Source organism: Ciona robusta, chromosome 11 (genome assembly GCF_009617815.1).
Source record: "Ciona robusta chromosome 11, ASM961781v2".
NCBI lineage: Eukaryota > Metazoa > Chordata > Ascidiacea > Phlebobranchia > Cionidae > Ciona > Ciona robusta.
This window is the reverse complement of record NC_143245.1, coordinates 8,317,353-8,333,638: the sequence shown is the minus strand read 5'-3', so window position 1 is coordinate 8,333,638 and position 16,286 is coordinate 8,317,353. Positions and strand designations below refer to the sequence as shown.

General features: G+C 39.1%; 4 protein-coding genes and 1 long non-coding RNA gene across 6 annotated transcripts in view; 2 read left to right on the top strand and 3 right to left on the bottom strand.

Moving 5' to 3' along the window:
- The window catches only part of LOC149729126 (protein jagged-1b-like), a 34,997-nt gene extending 25,026 nt beyond the window's left edge, over window positions 1-9,971 (bottom strand). Inside the window, exons 1-3 of one of the 2 annotated variants that reach the window (XM_089888860.1) lie at window positions 9,835-9,971; window positions 6,136-6,453; window positions 171-219 (exon numbers count right to left, since the gene is read on the bottom strand). In XM_089888860.1, the coding sequence (XP_089744986.1) occupies window positions 171-219; window positions 6,136-6,453; window positions 9,835-9,840 (373 nt within the window). In that variant the 5' untranslated portion in view covers window positions 9,841-9,971. Of the gene's footprint in view, window positions 1-170; window positions 220-6,135; window positions 6,454-7,076; window positions 7,664-9,834 lie in introns of those variants that run through there. The other variant, XM_089888859.1, reaches the window with a different exon arrangement.
- On the top strand, window positions 69-3,728 carry LOC149729127 (uncharacterized). Its single transcript, XR_016386058.1, has 2 exons — window positions 69-2,357; window positions 2,771-3,728. It is a non-coding gene; the product is annotated as an uncharacterized LOC149729127 (long non-coding RNA).
- On the bottom strand, window positions 9,844-11,410 carry LOC149729125 (uncharacterized). The gene is made up of 5 exons (XM_089888869.1): window positions 11,370-11,410; window positions 11,178-11,313; window positions 10,640-10,795; window positions 10,142-10,268; window positions 9,844-9,973 (listed from the first exon to the last, which is right to left on the bottom strand). Exons 1-4 carry the CDS (start codon window positions 11,408-11,410, stop codon window positions 10,179-10,181), a joined length of 423 nt encoding a protein of 140 aa, XP_089744995.1. The 3' UTR covers window positions 9,844-9,973; window positions 10,142-10,178.
- Window positions 11,411-11,464: 54 nt separating this feature from the next.
- LOC149729124 (testis-specific serine/threonine-protein kinase 3-like) lies at window positions 11,465-15,033 on the top strand. Its single transcript, XM_089888871.1, has 5 exons — window positions 11,465-11,701; window positions 12,402-12,632; window positions 13,556-13,780; window positions 14,057-14,229; window positions 14,539-15,033. The coding sequence occupies exons 1-5, from the start codon at window positions 11,558-11,560 to the stop codon at window positions 14,726-14,728; spliced, it is 963 nt and encodes a 320-aa protein (XP_089744997.1). The 5' UTR covers window positions 11,465-11,557; the 3' UTR covers window positions 14,729-15,033.
- LOC149729123 (uncharacterized) lies at window positions 14,876-16,177 on the bottom strand. Its single transcript, XM_089888867.1, has one exon. The coding sequence runs from the start codon at window positions 15,711-15,713 to the stop codon at window positions 15,060-15,062; it is 654 nt and encodes a 217-aa protein (XP_089744993.1). The 5' UTR covers window positions 15,714-16,177; the 3' UTR covers window positions 14,876-15,059.
- Window positions 16,178-16,286: the final 109 nt, after the last annotated feature.

The window sequence follows — 16,286 nt, the reverse complement described above, 5'->3', positions numbered from 1 at the left end:
GTCATTAGGCCTATGAGTTCTAGAACGAAACAAAACTAGAATGAGGAACAATCAACTTTAAGTAGGTTTTATGTACTCAACAATTTAGTATTATTACGTCATTATGACTATTACTTTAGAAAAATGATTATGACGGAATGAGAAAAATAAAAGACATTGTTACGGCATACCTGTTCCATTATCCCGGTCAAAAACTTCGAGAATGAGTGTGTAAGTTCTCTGGAATAAAAAAATACGGGTTAATAATAGATTGTAACTTTATATGTAGTTTCAATTTGGTTGGAAATTAACCAGCGATTATATTGGTTAAAATACATAGGTAACAGTGTGAAGCAATTGTAATGGTAGATGGCTATAGTGGATTGGTGGTATCACATCACACATTGTGTGGCTCCATTAAAACGTGGGGGGCATTCGGACAAGGGTAGGGGTGGTGGGAACTAGACTGCTTGTAGCAAACGTCGTTACTTGACACTATTATTTTACGTTTTAGCGCGTTAAAAGCTGTTTATTTGGGTAATCCGACCCGCAGGGGAAAATGACTAAAAGCGGCGGCCCGCCCCTGTTTTAAACTCATTGTTGCAAAATCTTGACGCATTTAGTTCGATTTTTTAAAGACGGTTCAAAACACGAGACGTTGGGAGTGACGTGCTGTATAGGAATGACAGACATATACGGGTTTAGTTACAAGCATCCTGCGCATGCGCACTAAGTCGTCTTGTTTTGTAAAGAGGTGTCGAAAGTGAGTAACGTTTATACAACAGAACACAAGTGGTAATGAATGATTCACTGATAATTGGTTCCTATGTTCCTACTTCAACAATAACAGGAGAAAGACATTCGATTCAATTGTTCAACTTTGCCGACTTAATACATAGACAATTTGACACAAGAGTAAAATATGTTAAAAATTTTACTTTCGATATCGCTGAAAATGATTTTAGTTTTAAAATCGAAACATTTGAGATGAAAATCGCGTGCACTGAAATAACAATGCGAATAACTGATTACGAACTTTTATAAAAGTTACTTTATATAGTAGGGTGGGGGAAGACAGGACACAAGTGATGATACGGTTTTATAATGCTTTGAATGTTCTTTGTTTACTACCAAGTGGGACGAGAAAACACTGTTACCATTATAATCACTAAGATACTTTACTGTGTACTTGTTCGCACGGACGGTGTGAAAAGACATTCAAGTTATCTCGGTAAATTTGATTTAGATTAGAGATTTTAACCCAAGCGATTAAAGCGGCGTTCACACGGGTGTTAAACACACCTTGATTATTCGAAACAGATTGATGGGACATTAATGCAGCTTAATGTTTACTTTCGTGGAAACATATTTTGAGCGAAACTGCAACAGGTTTTTCTCGTATTGAGAATTTGAACTCTTATGCCATGAATTCCATGAGATTTTAAATTAAAACCATTTCCCTGGCTCTCTATTTGCAGAGTGCCTTGAGAAGTACACTGTGGTTTAAAGAGACGTTGCTTGCTTGTTACATAGTCCTACTTATTGCGCCCACACGACGCTCAGAGTAGGAGAAGTCTTAAAAATTAACGCGAATCATTTATTTGACGTTTAAACAAACGCTGAATGCCAGCCATTCATTTATGTGCATAGAAGTTACGACCGTGGGAACGATGTTTAACAATCGCTATCGTTGCGAAATAACTCCGCCGCCATGGTTTAAGCTTATATGTGATAAACAGACACATAAATGTAAATATTACGGCTCTCAGTCACGCTGCTTGAACTTGAGGGCTTGTCTTGCTCCAGACAAAATTACACCCCCTGTATACGACTCTGTACCTCACATATAGGGTGGTATGGTGGGTGCTGGGACGTCGAACTGCGGTTGGAGCAACAATCCTCATATATGGGCTTGTGTGGCTCAAATAGCTTGTGCTGGCCACTGATTTGTGATATTGATGCGTTCGGGTAACGCCTGGTTAGTCACTGAAGATGCGGTTTACTGGTCGGCTGGAGCTTTAACTAAAATACCTCGAAATGCTTCTTGCGAACCACGTAATGTATTACATTGCAACAATTTATTTCAATTTCAACAACGCGGAAAATGACGGAGCGGTTATTCTGCCGACGTCATAATTCGCTGTCTGCGCGATTATAGCCGACATGAGATTTACTAACGTTGAATTATTTGCCTTTGATGGCCGGGTTTTGCTTGCGGTGTATACGGTAGGGAAGGGCAAGCGAGATAGAGTCACATTGTGGCACGACCGGCGCGGGGAAGAGAATAAGCGGAGAAGGGACGGGACGAGTTTATATCGTCGCGGTCTCTACCACCGTGGGAAAAGCAAACTGGAATAGCCACGTGACTTTAAATAAAGGTAGAAAGTCTCGTTTTGATTCATGGCGAGACCAAAGTTGTCGGAATTATATTCGATGTTGTTTGGGAAGTTACGATTGATGATTGAGGCTTACATTGTAATGACTTGGACTGCATGTATTGGTATGCGTGTTGAATACACATGTATCATACACAATATATTTACCTCTAATTTTGATATCCGCATTTGATACATATGTCGACATGTCGTATAAATTTGAATACGGGACTAATGATGCCATTTCAGGCGAAATTTTATTGGACTTGATATTCATCGGTTACGTATTTCATATCACTCGATGCTGTGCCGCATAAAGTTACCCTATATTAAACTGAACAGATATTTCAAACGGACAGTTACGGGCGCTATATACGGTGTTAATAATGAATTAATGTACAAAATTATCTTTTGAGGTCAACCCGTTACATCTGTGACGTAACACCTGTGCCATTATGATGCGATGATGGGCGAAAATGGCTCACAATTTGATATTATTTGCGGATATCAGAAGAACAAACAACAAGTCAGCTATTTATACCTAGAGATGTGGAAATGCTCAACAAGGGGACTGGTGACACTACTTACTAGCGCAAGGTGCGTGACGAAAGCCGGAGGTGTTCTGCCATATATACAAGGTTAAAGGCGTAACCGAGATGAACGCAACTTGTATCCGGGTGTAACAGCATCATTACCCAATAATGTTGCGGCAGTTTTATATTGTATGTTGGGTTTAGCAGCAACGCTTTTTACAACTTTTTTTTTAGTAGTTTTTGAGTCTTTAACGACTGTTGTTTTGATGACGATTTCTCAGAGTTTTACATTCAATGTTGACAGCTTGTTTTTAAATTTGGCAATTTTTCCCATGTAATTTTGTATCGTATTTTAACGGCTGTCATGTTGTTGTTAATACGTTTTCCAGGTTGTTTTTATTCTTTGATTTTTTTTGTATTCGAAAATGTAAATAAAGAAGATATTTATTTATGTTTGTCACAAAACTTCGTAATTACACCAGGAAAGCGATTATTGCGAGTCCCCTTTGAAGTCTAAGCTATGTAATTGAATATAAACCAAGTTACGTATTTGTGTGTCTGTTGTTGATATGCGCAAGTCATTGTGTGTGGAATAAGCTTCCGTTCTACCTTTGCCCCGGGCGTTCATAAACATTCTTAGATCGGGGTTTTAGACGGAAATTAAAAGAAACAAAGAAGAGAAGATTATTGAAGACATCGGAACAAATATTTTAGTTTGCGTTGTAGCCAAACTACACACGATGACAGAATGTGTAAACATTAAGTTGCCTGAATGTCGTGGACAAACAAATATTGGCGTATTGGGAGAATGTTGCGACTTTTAATAAAAAGTGTTTTACTACTTTGTTGTCTATTGTCTTATAGACGTTCAGTGCGACGAATTACTATGTTGTGTTAATGCGTTTTTAGCATACATTATGTATGTATTAAATTGCAGATGCGTGTTTTCTTTGTATAAGCTACACGTTACACCATGTGTATTTAGATTGAATGCAAATTAGTATTTGTGCTATTGCCCCACCGTGGAATAAAATATCTAATTACATCAGCATCTTAAATGCAATCGTCGATTTACGAGGCGTCGATTGTGGATCGGTTTCTGCGAGGAAAGGAACAACAGATGGTGGGGTTAGCAGGGAGAACGCAAACAGAAGATCGTGGCCAGATAAAACGGGCCAACCCGAGATTTAGCACGCTCTAAATGGACCAACCAAATCAACTAAGATAAGAATTTCTTTTTACGTCAAATTGACGACGAAAAGCGGAGAAACAGCAGGTCCATTCATTCTTGAAGGCAAACATAAAACATACAATGAAATTGCAGATTGGGTAAAAATACACCGCCCTATCAGTAGGTTGAATACTACCAGCCGTTATCGTATAGTGGCATATGGGAAGCGACGACGATTTTAATATCAAACCCTAAATTCGTAGTGGAACCAATCGCGTACAAAGAGGGACAAATTTGAAGCGAAAATCTGCGACCACACAAACAGATATTAAAAGGGCGAACGGTGGCCTCACTTGCAGGATATCCAGGAGAAGTTACGCAAATATTATAACAGGCGGTGCTGATGCAGTGGTCGCATGTGAAACCACAGATTCAGACGACGTTATCACACGAATAAACAAAACTAAGCGACACTAACACACTTTCCGAAGCGCCAGAAAGTTTTATTATTCGCCATATTAATCTTAAATGTGACAGATCGGCCGCCGGAAAAAGACGCCATGATTTGACCGGATTTAATGACAGGGTTCAAACTTTGATGTCTGGGCCAGAGTTTATGTCGTGTCCGGTGTAGAGGTGGCTGCTATATAATCATCTATGGATGGTCACTGCGTTCTCTAACACCGGTGTTAATCCTAAACGGCAAAATTTAATAATGCGCTCAACGATGATGTATCACTCATGTAATTACCGTCCAGTTCGTCAAGCATGTAATTCTGTTCGGCCGGGTTTTGCTCTAAACACCGGTGTCTTATAAATTCCTACGAATGCCCAACCACGGCATTTTAATTCACCGTACATCGACGATAAGGCGATTGATTATTTTTGCTATTAATATTCTCATCAAACACGTTATAGCTTAAAGTTCCGCCTGTAACGTGGGCTGGCATTGGATGTAAGTCAGAGTTGTCGTGGCACAAGGTATCATGTCTATAACGAGCCGTCCATCTAAAATATAACTGTCTCAAAAAAGAGATTTATTCGCTGCATTATATTGTGCGTTGGGAAAGAGGTTCGAAAAGCCGGAATAACTTTGCTAACTAAACAAAAACTCAAGTGTCCGTACGCGCTATGTGTTATTCCGGTCTAGGAACTCCCCGGCGCAAAGGCTGAGTTAGCGAGCCGGGAGCTGGCTGTGCCAGTATCACCTCGAACTATGCGACGTATAAAACCACAGGTCGGAATATTTTCCACATTGAATACACGGGAACGCCGTGTACACGTTGTGTGGGGGTGGTGAATATGTTGTAACTTACATAGGGAATGTAAGAAGGTACACCAGACACTTCTGCCTCCAATATTTCAACTCCGGAACCCAAAATAATTGCAACTCAATGGTTGCCGTTTAACACAAGACGAAGCTACTAGGCGGGCAACAGCAGTCACAGTGAGCATGGGCAAGACCAATTACATTAAACTTAAACAATTCAGGCGAAAGAGACGGCCCGTTGAACAGATGTTAGGCGAAGGGTTGCCATTCAAATCGCTTTGATAGTCCCTCGTAAACCTTGGACAAATCGAAGCCGACTTTAGCATAGTAATTACGCAAGTAGAGAGAATAATTACTCACATAAAGTAGCGAAACAGGTCACACACATGTTATTTAATTTACAGCAGATTTTTCGCCAAGGGCCAATAATTGTCGTTCGATTGAGACAAAACGACGTTCACATGCGTCTCGATATCAAACGAATTTAATCAAAAATCGAATCAACGTAAAATAGGATTACGTGGATATTATATTCATCTGAGGACAAATGTCATACGGGTAATCACACCAGAATTGTGCGGTTTTACGTGAAATGAGTGTCAAGTGTAAAAGACACGTTCGCATTTTACTCTGAAATTAAACCGTAAGCGTTGCCTTGGCAGTTTAAAGCATTGGCTGCAGACTTTATAATTATCGCATTGGAATAATTATACGTCGTAGCCAAGTATTATATGTCTTCTCTGCGCGTAACAACCAACCATTACCAGCGAATAACAGGCTCTATGATCGAACAATTCAATATCTTACCGTCCATGTAAAAGCGAGAGGTATCTTTATATGTCCAGGGTTTCCCGGTTCGTCAATCCCTTGTACAGTAAAGGAGTTGGGACCTAAAGTTTGAGTCATTTTCGACCCGAAAGTACAAGATTCTGAATCAGCTTCGTTTCTGGTCATTTGATATTCCTTAAGACAGACACTAACGATGGTGTCACATGTGTCAAAGGAGCAGACACCATATTGGTTTTTGTTTCCGTCACAGCAAACGCCGGACTCCAGTACCCCGGCTGTGTTTTGAACCCGGACTATCTGGACTTCAAAGAAGCCAAGCGCTTCTCCAGTACAAACCTATAGAAATAACATTATTACATATATTCATACATATACCTTACAATAAACAAATACCCATTTTTAACATAAAACACGTTTAATCCACAAGTTACAGACAATATTTTGTGTCTTAGTTATGTTGAAACTTCGCATGACGTTTAAAAGAGATCCAAAGTATTTTTAAGTTTAGTGTTACACGTCACTGTGCATAAAGTGTCTGTGGTTTAGTAACGACAATTTAAACTTATGATAAACGTCGTTAAGATGAAAGTAGTCCGAATCTGAGTCGTAATAGAGTTTATTTATAACTAACAATTCGGCCGGCGCGCCCGTGTCTGCAACAGTAATACGCGATGGAGGTTATCACAATTGGAAGTAACTGCCAGGAGCCGAACTTTGCGGCTCCCGGGAGATTTCTATGTTGCGATCGCACGTAAGCTAATGTGATGTAGTCTTGCATATTATAACCCTATCCAACTCCGCCCAACGAAAATCCTATCGGTGTTCTAAATATCCGCAAATGAGCAGACGCGTTGTAACCGTGGACGTTCTAGTTACACGCGTGCCAGAAACCCGGCGAGACGAAGCGAAGTTTGCATCGGGAAAATGCCTCGTTTCCGCGGGGATCGGAATTGACTTACCTCGGCTAAAAATAAAGTCGCTACGATGGTCCAAACACATCGGCGTAATAAGTATTCCATAATACAAGACTTGTAAATAATCAGTTCTTTGTCTTTTAGTAAATCCAAAGTACACACAAGATGTGTTAACTCAGACAAAAATGTCTGTCTGCATTATCAGTAATACTCTGCAGTACTTATTCTAAACTCCCAGATAAATCGCACCTGTTAAAATTGTCTTCGACCTAATGTCATAACGTGAGATACGAACGAAATAAAAAAAACAAATATAAAAAACTCCCCAAAAATGCAGCAAAAACATGCGCACTGTACAAATGAATGAATAATTGAATATGTTACGCAAGTTTTTCTATTTCAACATACGCTAACAAAAAAAATATAAAACCGTTTTCAAACACAACAGTAAATTATTTCTTTTCATACGAGTAATATTCATTATAAATATGAAACTGCAACTGTAATACACTGCCGTATATTGAAATCAAACCTGGCTGCAAAATGTTTCAATAAAAAGCTACCAATGAAAATATAATCGAGCGAAATTAGTTCTATCTCTCTCTTAGGAATAAACTAGCTCGCAATGATATTCAGCGGCGGCGACAGAACCGGAACGAAAACGAAGAAAAAAATCCTTTTTCCGACGAAAACGAGAGAGCCACGCTTCGGGTGTGTAAACTGGGTATTAGCGCCATCGCCCGACAATAGAACAATAGAATTTAGTCTAGAATGTTTTCCGCGAGACGACGACGCCCCGAGACAGTCTATTGTTCTCGGAAGGTTTGTTTATAAGGAGGGGGGGGGTGTAATTATAGTCAAGTTGGGAAAATGTTTAAACTTTGTACGAAGTCGCATTACATTCAGTTCTAGTGGCTACTGATGTTAATACACTGCCTGCTTATCCATGCACTACAAAAGTGTGGGCATGGGAGTGGCAACCATGGATAAGTCACTCAAGTTCCCACCCACAAGGATATAAATGACCAAACCAACCAAAAGTCATGTCTGCTTATCCACACACTACAATAGCTTCAGCAACTCGACTGTGGGCATGGTAGTGTCACTTAAGTTTCCACTAGTCAGAATATAAATTTGAATATACGATAAGCTGATGCAAGACGACATTTCTGACAACTGTAGTTAACGCTAACCTAGCCAACACGCTTTATCACTAAAATGCAACAAACTCTCATTATATATAAGCTGAGCGTACTGTACCATCTACACTGCGATTTAAAACTCAACATAAATTCCCACTGGAAAAAAACGGCACAAAGTCAAGGTTACAAAAGTTAGACGTGGGAAGAGATTGAATTTAATTTAAGTCGCCTAACGTTGCGAATATGCGACACACGATCCATAGTTTGGCATTCTACCATGGGAGTCACTTGGTAAGAACGTAGCGAAAGTTTTAGGTTCGGGTTTAGGTTGGCGAACCAAGGTGAAGTTGGAACATTGTATTCGTGGACGCGTAAACACAATTGAAAAATACTGCAAAGAAAATTCCACCACTTTTACGGTTAAACAGAAAACAGCGCCGTATGTATCGGAGTTCTATTCTATATTATTGTACGACTTTGAGTGTGACACGCCATTGGACAGAGTTGGCCCATTACCCCAACATTGTATATATGCACATTCTATTCTATATGGGTGAGGTCCTACAGTGAGTCACGCCATGTGATCTGGGATTTTGGGCAGAGTTGGCCCGTTCCTGTACGAGTATACGAAAATTGTATCGAAAACAACTATTCGAATATTGTAAAAGAAAATTGCTTCAGCTTTTTCTGTTAAAGGGAAAAAATAGCGTAAAATTAGAACGAGATGTCTTTATAAAATACCATTAAATGTACTTACCATTAAGGCGCTACGAAAACAGTTGCAATTATTTTAAACAAGATCAAACGAAAGAAGATTTTACGAAGTCGTAAAACGGGCGAACCATTTTATTACATTGTAATTGGCGCGTGGGTAGTTTATGCACGCGCCAGTCGGTGCGAGCGGCATTTTACATCTGCCGACTGTACAGTCTGCGCATGAGGTCGATTAGCGCAGAGTCCATTGTTAAAAACCGGCGATGCAACAACCGGTATTTAGTGAATGAAATCACGCAATTTATGACCGCTGTATTGCGCCGTTGTTCGACGATTGAGGTGGAAAATGACAGCTGCATTCACATTGTTTTGTACCAACGTTTAATCACTACTATTATCAATACAAAGCTAACTCAACTTAACCGTGATCGTTGTTATACAAACTAAATTGCTGCTGTTACAAAAATACAAAACCTAGACGCGTGTCTGGTAGTTACTTAACTAAACGGGTACAGAAAAAAGGTTTTGTAACTACTGTAGCTTCGTAACAGACAAAACTCTGTCTTAAAAGTTCAAAATATGATATCTAATGAATTATAAAGCAATATCATAAATTTAACAACAACAAACGAAAGTTTACTTACAGCAACTACATAAATATGCTTACTGTGTTTGCGAAATTACAAAACTAAACATTTGAGACGGTGTACTTAACTAGTTGATAAATAACAACATTCACGTAACTACAAACAAAATACGAACAAACTTAAAAATGACCCGCAGTAACTGCAGTCACGTGAGAGAATTGTTTCGTCATAAATATTAAAGCTCAAAACAGGGGAATATTTTAGGTTAAAATATAGAAATATTAACAAGTTCTTATTTGGGGAGGTTTATGTATATTGTATATATATACAAAAATACTAGAAAAAACATGCAGTAGTTACCTGCATAATACATGTGGGAATCTGGCTGTAGTTGTGTGCAGTTTATGGCGGATACTGGTAAAACTTCTGTCTTTTGCAGTTAAACTTCTTATGGCGTCCGGTAAATACATAGTGGCTTCAGAGGTTGTTTTACAAATGCCTGTAGAAATGAAAAACAAAGTATTATAGAGTTACTTCTATACGAAAGGAGACAGCGCCAAAATTGTTTCAATTTAAAACTAAAAGTTCATTTATACAACAGTAGTTGCTTTTTAGGTTAAATTCTAATTTGATTTCAAATATTATTAAAATGTGTAAACAAAACAACGTTTCAAGTTGTGTTTTATTTCTTTAGAGGCAAAATTTCATGGTTTCTTGTTGGTGGGGTGGTCTCCCATTTGGAAGTGCTGAGGCTGTGTAGCAGACTTCGGATATTCCGTGGCATTTGTTGGAGTCTGTAAAGAGTGGTGGAATATATTAAGATTAGACGTTACAAGATTCGAGACTCAGTGCTATAAGTGGCTCAGACAAGGGTATCGTTAAAGGGCATTTAAAGAGTTGTCCCCGAGCTAAAGGTGTTCATGGCGTCTTGAGATTTTATCTAGACACCAGCATCTAGGGTGTTACAACCCATTAGTGATCACTGCGTTGGAGCAATGTTCGTTAAATGTATTTTCCAAGGACACATACGACCAGAAATATCTTTCAGTGGGCCATGAGTAGATGTACTTCTATCTGTACAAATTAAGGCGTGTGCAAAAACTGTGCGTAAATAACCCTATATAGCGTAGACAATGAAACAATTACAAATCTGTACCAAACTTGCCTTTGCTTTAAGTTGATCTCCAATCTTAGCGTCGAAACTTGTTTTTCGTTTCCGCAAGCGTCGTCTCTTCTTCGGCATGTCTACCTCCGTAGCGCTATCTAGCGTCCGGACGTGATACCGAGTTTTAAAAGCGGTGAAAGTGGTTTTGACGCTCGTCTGGGAAAGTTTGACAATTTATTGATAAAGATGTATTTAAAGTCAATACATAATGAACCTTATACACCGATATAGCAGAAACACGGCCAAAATCACAGCAAACACGTAGCTCTAGGACAGAGGGTAAGGGTTCGAGGCTCGACACTGGCACCATTGTATATGCTTCAGACAATTGCTCCAACCCAGTGGTCAATAATGTGTTGCCGGATTGTCAGCCATACAGAAAAACAATCACCCACAAAGTTACATACGTGATGGTAACTCGTGAGCGGGCACGAGGTGTATGAAACAGAACACTCGTGTTATAACGACTGTCCTTGCCCCGCCATGCGAGGTTAAATAAGTTAAATTTATTCACTGCGTACCGAATTGCCCCACATACCTTTACACTGGTGCAAGGTGGTCTCGTCTCGTCCGTCGAAACTTCGCTGTTATTATGTGACGTCTCACGCAATAAAAATCTTAAATCTGTAAAACCAATTTTCTTCTCAAGGGCGTAGAACCCGATGTCTTGGGGTCTGGGAAACAAATTAAGTTTAACAGGATGCGTTAAAACATTACATAACTATCTTACTTTTTAGGTTTGCTCATTCTAACTACAGGGTCACACCACATATGCAATAAGCATAACTATGGTTTATAGTGCAATTTTTCATTGTTATGACGTAACATACCCTACTATGACGTTGCGTCAGCATAATTGGCGTATTTTATTTAATAAAAAATGGGAATATCTCGATTTTTTACAAATTTTCCACCAAAATGCAAACTAGCGCCGAATGCAGCGAAAGATTAACGATCCGGAAACCCCCCAAGCCGATACCATGTTCGGAAACTGAAATGCTACGTTCAAAGGGATATATTTTAAGGAATACAATCGGACAAGGGACGTATAGTAAAGTAAAGGTACATAAATTGAAGGTTTAGTGATTAAGTTTCGTATGAGTGCCATTGCAAATACTTATCGATGGATGTAACCGATTCATCCTCGCATGGCGGGGCAACTGCCTTCATTATAACGTACGTCCGGCGCCATGGTATAGTGGTTAGCGCGCCTGCCTGTAACCCAGAGGTTATGGGTTTAAGGCTCGACGTTGCTACCATTGTGGGCGCATGTGTTCTTGGGCAAGAAACTTCACGGCAATTGCTCCAACCCAGTGGTTACTAATGGGTTGTCCAAATTATCAGCCATAAATAAAAATATGAAAAAATCAAAAAAAATAATCACCCACAAAGTAACATACATGGTAACTCATAAGCTGGCACGAGGTGTTAAACCCGTGTGATAACGACTGTCGTTTTCCGGCCACGCGAGGATAAAGTAAGTTACATTCATTCATTCATAACAGTGTTCTGTTTCATACATCTTTACGAAGTGGGGTCTATATCGCGAGGCATATCAGTAGACGTCTGAATGAACCAGAGTCCACATATGACATATGTTATGCCGTATATATAGATTTTAAAAGTAAGAAAAAAAAACAAAGAGTTGGTAAGCGGGCATAAGGTGTGTTGGAACTGAACACCCAGGTAATAAGGACTGTCGTTGGCCAAACAAGCGAGGATAAACAAGTTATATTCGTTTATAACACATGGTTACTCACAGCGTGCTTGCTCTATTGCCATGAAAAGAGACATCGCCATTAAGATCATTTCCCGCGATGACGCGCCAGAAGTATTTAGAAAAAAGTTCCTCCCGCGCGAAGTAGAAGTTCTTTCAATACTAGAACATCCGTCCATTGTTAAAGTGTTCGAGATCTTCGAGACAAAGAACCCGGCTCGTCTGTATATTGTAACAGAGTATTTTCATAATGGAGATTTACTGGATCACGTTAAGGTACCTCATGCTCACTGTCGAGTTATAACATGGGTGTCTTCTTATACACCAGACACACATGGTGTATTCATACACCTCATGCTTACTGTTGAGTTATAACATGGGTGTCTTCTTATACACAAGACACACATGGTGTATACATACACCTCATGCTTACTGTTGAGTTATAACATGGGTGTCTTCTTATACACCAGACACACATGGTGTATTCATACCCCTCATGCTCACTGTCGAGTTATAACATGGGTGTCTTCTTATACACCAGACACACATGGTGTATTCATACACCTCGTGCTCACTGTCGAGTTATAACATGGGTGTCTTCTTATACACCAGACACACATGGTGTATTCATACCTCGTGCTCACTGTCGAGTTATAACATGGGTGTCTTCTTATACACCAGACACACATGGTGTATTCATACACCTCATGCTCATACGCTACAGTTCTTATTTATACAGTCGCAAATTCACGCTGCATCTATATAATCCATTACCTAACCGAGGGAATCAAAACAGTGCTTTTCATACAAACTACACCAAACTAAACTAGAACAACCGACGACTGTTAAAGTGAAGCATTCAGAACAAACTCAGCTCAACGATTTGAGCGTTGCTGAAATCAGCGCCCGTCGCGTCCTTTGCTTAAAGCGCTTTTGCAACGCGTGTCTTTCGTTTAGTTTTGTAGTTTAAAATGAGAAGCAAACGTTAAGAAGACACCCACAACTTGACGATCGTGCCATACTTAAAGTATACATTACATGTATGTATGAATGCACTGTATCTACATTTGGTGTATAAGACGACACGCATGTCATTTCTCGACAGCAACTACTCCATAATTATACAAATAATCCACCATATACGCCTAAACCGCCTAAACACAATTACCATAAACATAACACATAGTCGCATACCACAGTCGAAAGGAAGCATGGACGAGATGGTAGCGCGGCCTGTCATTGCTGACGTATGCAGAGCAGGTTCCTACCTCCATCATAACAACATCTCCCACCGAGACATCAAATGTGAGAATATCCTTTTACACGTTGTACCTGGATGCAAAGGAGCGGCTTACCAGGCCAAATTATGCGACTTTGGCTTCGCGAGGAGGTTTCCTACGAGAACGAGTAAAGACCACGCGCAAGTACATTATGATTTAAGACTGAATGGGTGTAAACTACTTCCGAGCTTATTGGTATGCTTGAAATCAATGAATGAATAAATGAATGCAAGTTATTTATTCTCTCGTGGCCATGTTATAACGATTATCGTCATTGTCACCCTGCCACACGAGGATAAAGAAGTTACATTAATGTATCGAGATATACGTGGTGTTCTTACACCTTCATGTTAGAATATATGAATATATTTTCCAACATGATAGTTCCCCATTCAACATAAACTTATTGATCACCTTTAGCTCGGTGGGCAGGGTTGGCTGTCCAACACATTCTGTGGATCTGCCGCTTACGCCTCACCCGAAATATTGGAACGAAAGCTTCACAATCCTATGAGCGCCGATGTTTGGGCAACTGGCGTCGTCGTGTTCATCACTGTGTTTGGAGCTATGCCGTTCGATGATACCGATATAAGGTAGCGAGGCCTCTATAATAATAACGAAGGTTGTTTACTTTATAATACTGTGGGGTAATATAAGACACGTTTATGACATAATATCCTAATATCCTGATCGTGTTTTGAACAAATAACAACGGTATATGGGAGTCGTGAGTATACGGTTGTTTAATTTTTTTAACGTTCTTTGTTTACTACCAAATAAGACGAGAAAATAGAATATAAAAAGGTGTCCCATATTCTCCCACCCTACTATATAGAGCGTATTAAAGCCAGTCGTTACGACCCCGATTGCCTACCGTTGTCACCTGGTACTTATGTTTATAGAACCATGGTAAAGATGCAAAAGCGAGGTGACGTCACACACCACCGCTCCAACAAAGTGAGCGTCATAGCTAGTGAGCTCATTGGCAGTATATTACGTCCTCACCCACGTCATCGACCCACCATGCAAGGAATATTACGTCACAGATGGTTTCATGCGGATCTTACACCCGGACTTCAACATCAAGTTTGAAACAAAAATACAAATCATGGATTCACAAAATATGTTTCGCATGACTCTTGCGTGGTTGGTATAGTTTGCGTAGATTTCCATAATAATGTGGAACAGAACTATCCGTACATAAAAAAATCGCCAATGAAAAAACAAAAAGAAGACAAACAAATTTAGAAACAGTTTATTTTATAAAATTTTATCAGCCATACAGTAAGACTTTAACCGTGATGAAGTGTTTCTGGATAAATTAATTTCAAAGCATAAAATATAAATATTAAGAGCTCTTTATAAACTATTGAACTAAAAATCACTACTTAAAGAAATGTCAACAATAAAAAGAAATGAACAATCACGAAAGGTCGACCATTATTTCGACCACATCTACATTTGTTTTTATAGAAGTTTTCTTTTTTCTCCAATGAATCTTTAAGTGACGTTTCACCGCATACGGATATGTGAATGTTTTACCACAAATAGCGCACGGGTAGGCCTTCTCCCCTGTATGAGTTCTCATGTGATATTTCAATGTGTTCGGTTGGTTGAATGTCTTATCACATACATCACATATGTATGGCCTTTCACCAGTATGTATCCTCATGTGAGTTTTTAAATTCCCGACCTCATTGAACGATTTCGAACAAACCTCACATTTGTGGGGTTTTTCCCCAGTGTGAACCTTTTTATGTCTTTTCAACCTCCCCGCTCTATAAAACGACTGTGGACATTGATCACAATGATATTGCCTCTCATTATGTCTCTTCTGGTGTTGTTTTAAATTGTTTTTACTTGTGAACACCTTTTCACATACCAGGCAAATATGTTTATTCTCCACAGAACCACTTTTCCCAACAATATTTTCTTTTCCATCTTTTACTTTATTATTTCCCCCACTTTTTTTCACACAATGGTTCTCCATATGTGACAAATATGGGTCATGGTCGCCAAACTTTTTATCTTCCTGGCTGTCAATCATCCAAGGAAATATTGTTTTTACAGAAGCCATGGCAAGCGGCTGCTAATTTAACAATATCCTTTATTCTATCTAAATGAATCCAGCCAATTATCTGGTAAATCAGGCTAGGACTACCGTACTAGTGTTAATATATACATAGCGTTAGTAAAATTTGAGGAGTGGTAAACCCACTATCTATAGTTTATATTGGTATACTAAAAACTCCAATGTTAAAGATTTAGGTGAAACATTTATCGTTATTTATGTGACGTTCTGTTATTTTAGAAGTCTGTTATACTTGCAGATTGTTTGTTTGTAACAAGTTAAAATCCATAATATCATAACATTATACTTTATACAGTAGTCTGTAAACCTGGTCGTTTTGGCCAATGCCTCCTATTTCTATAACCATAGTACACTAACTATCTATCTTATTCTGTTAACTGTACGGTACATACTAAACAAAACTCATCCATAATTTTCGTAATGCATTTGCAAACGAAACATAAAATCCCCTAAAGCGGGATTCAAATGCAAAACATAGACGTCTAAAACATTTTTTATTTTCATAGAAAGCCCATTTTTGTTAAAATACCTAATTTACTGTTATTTTTAAACAACATT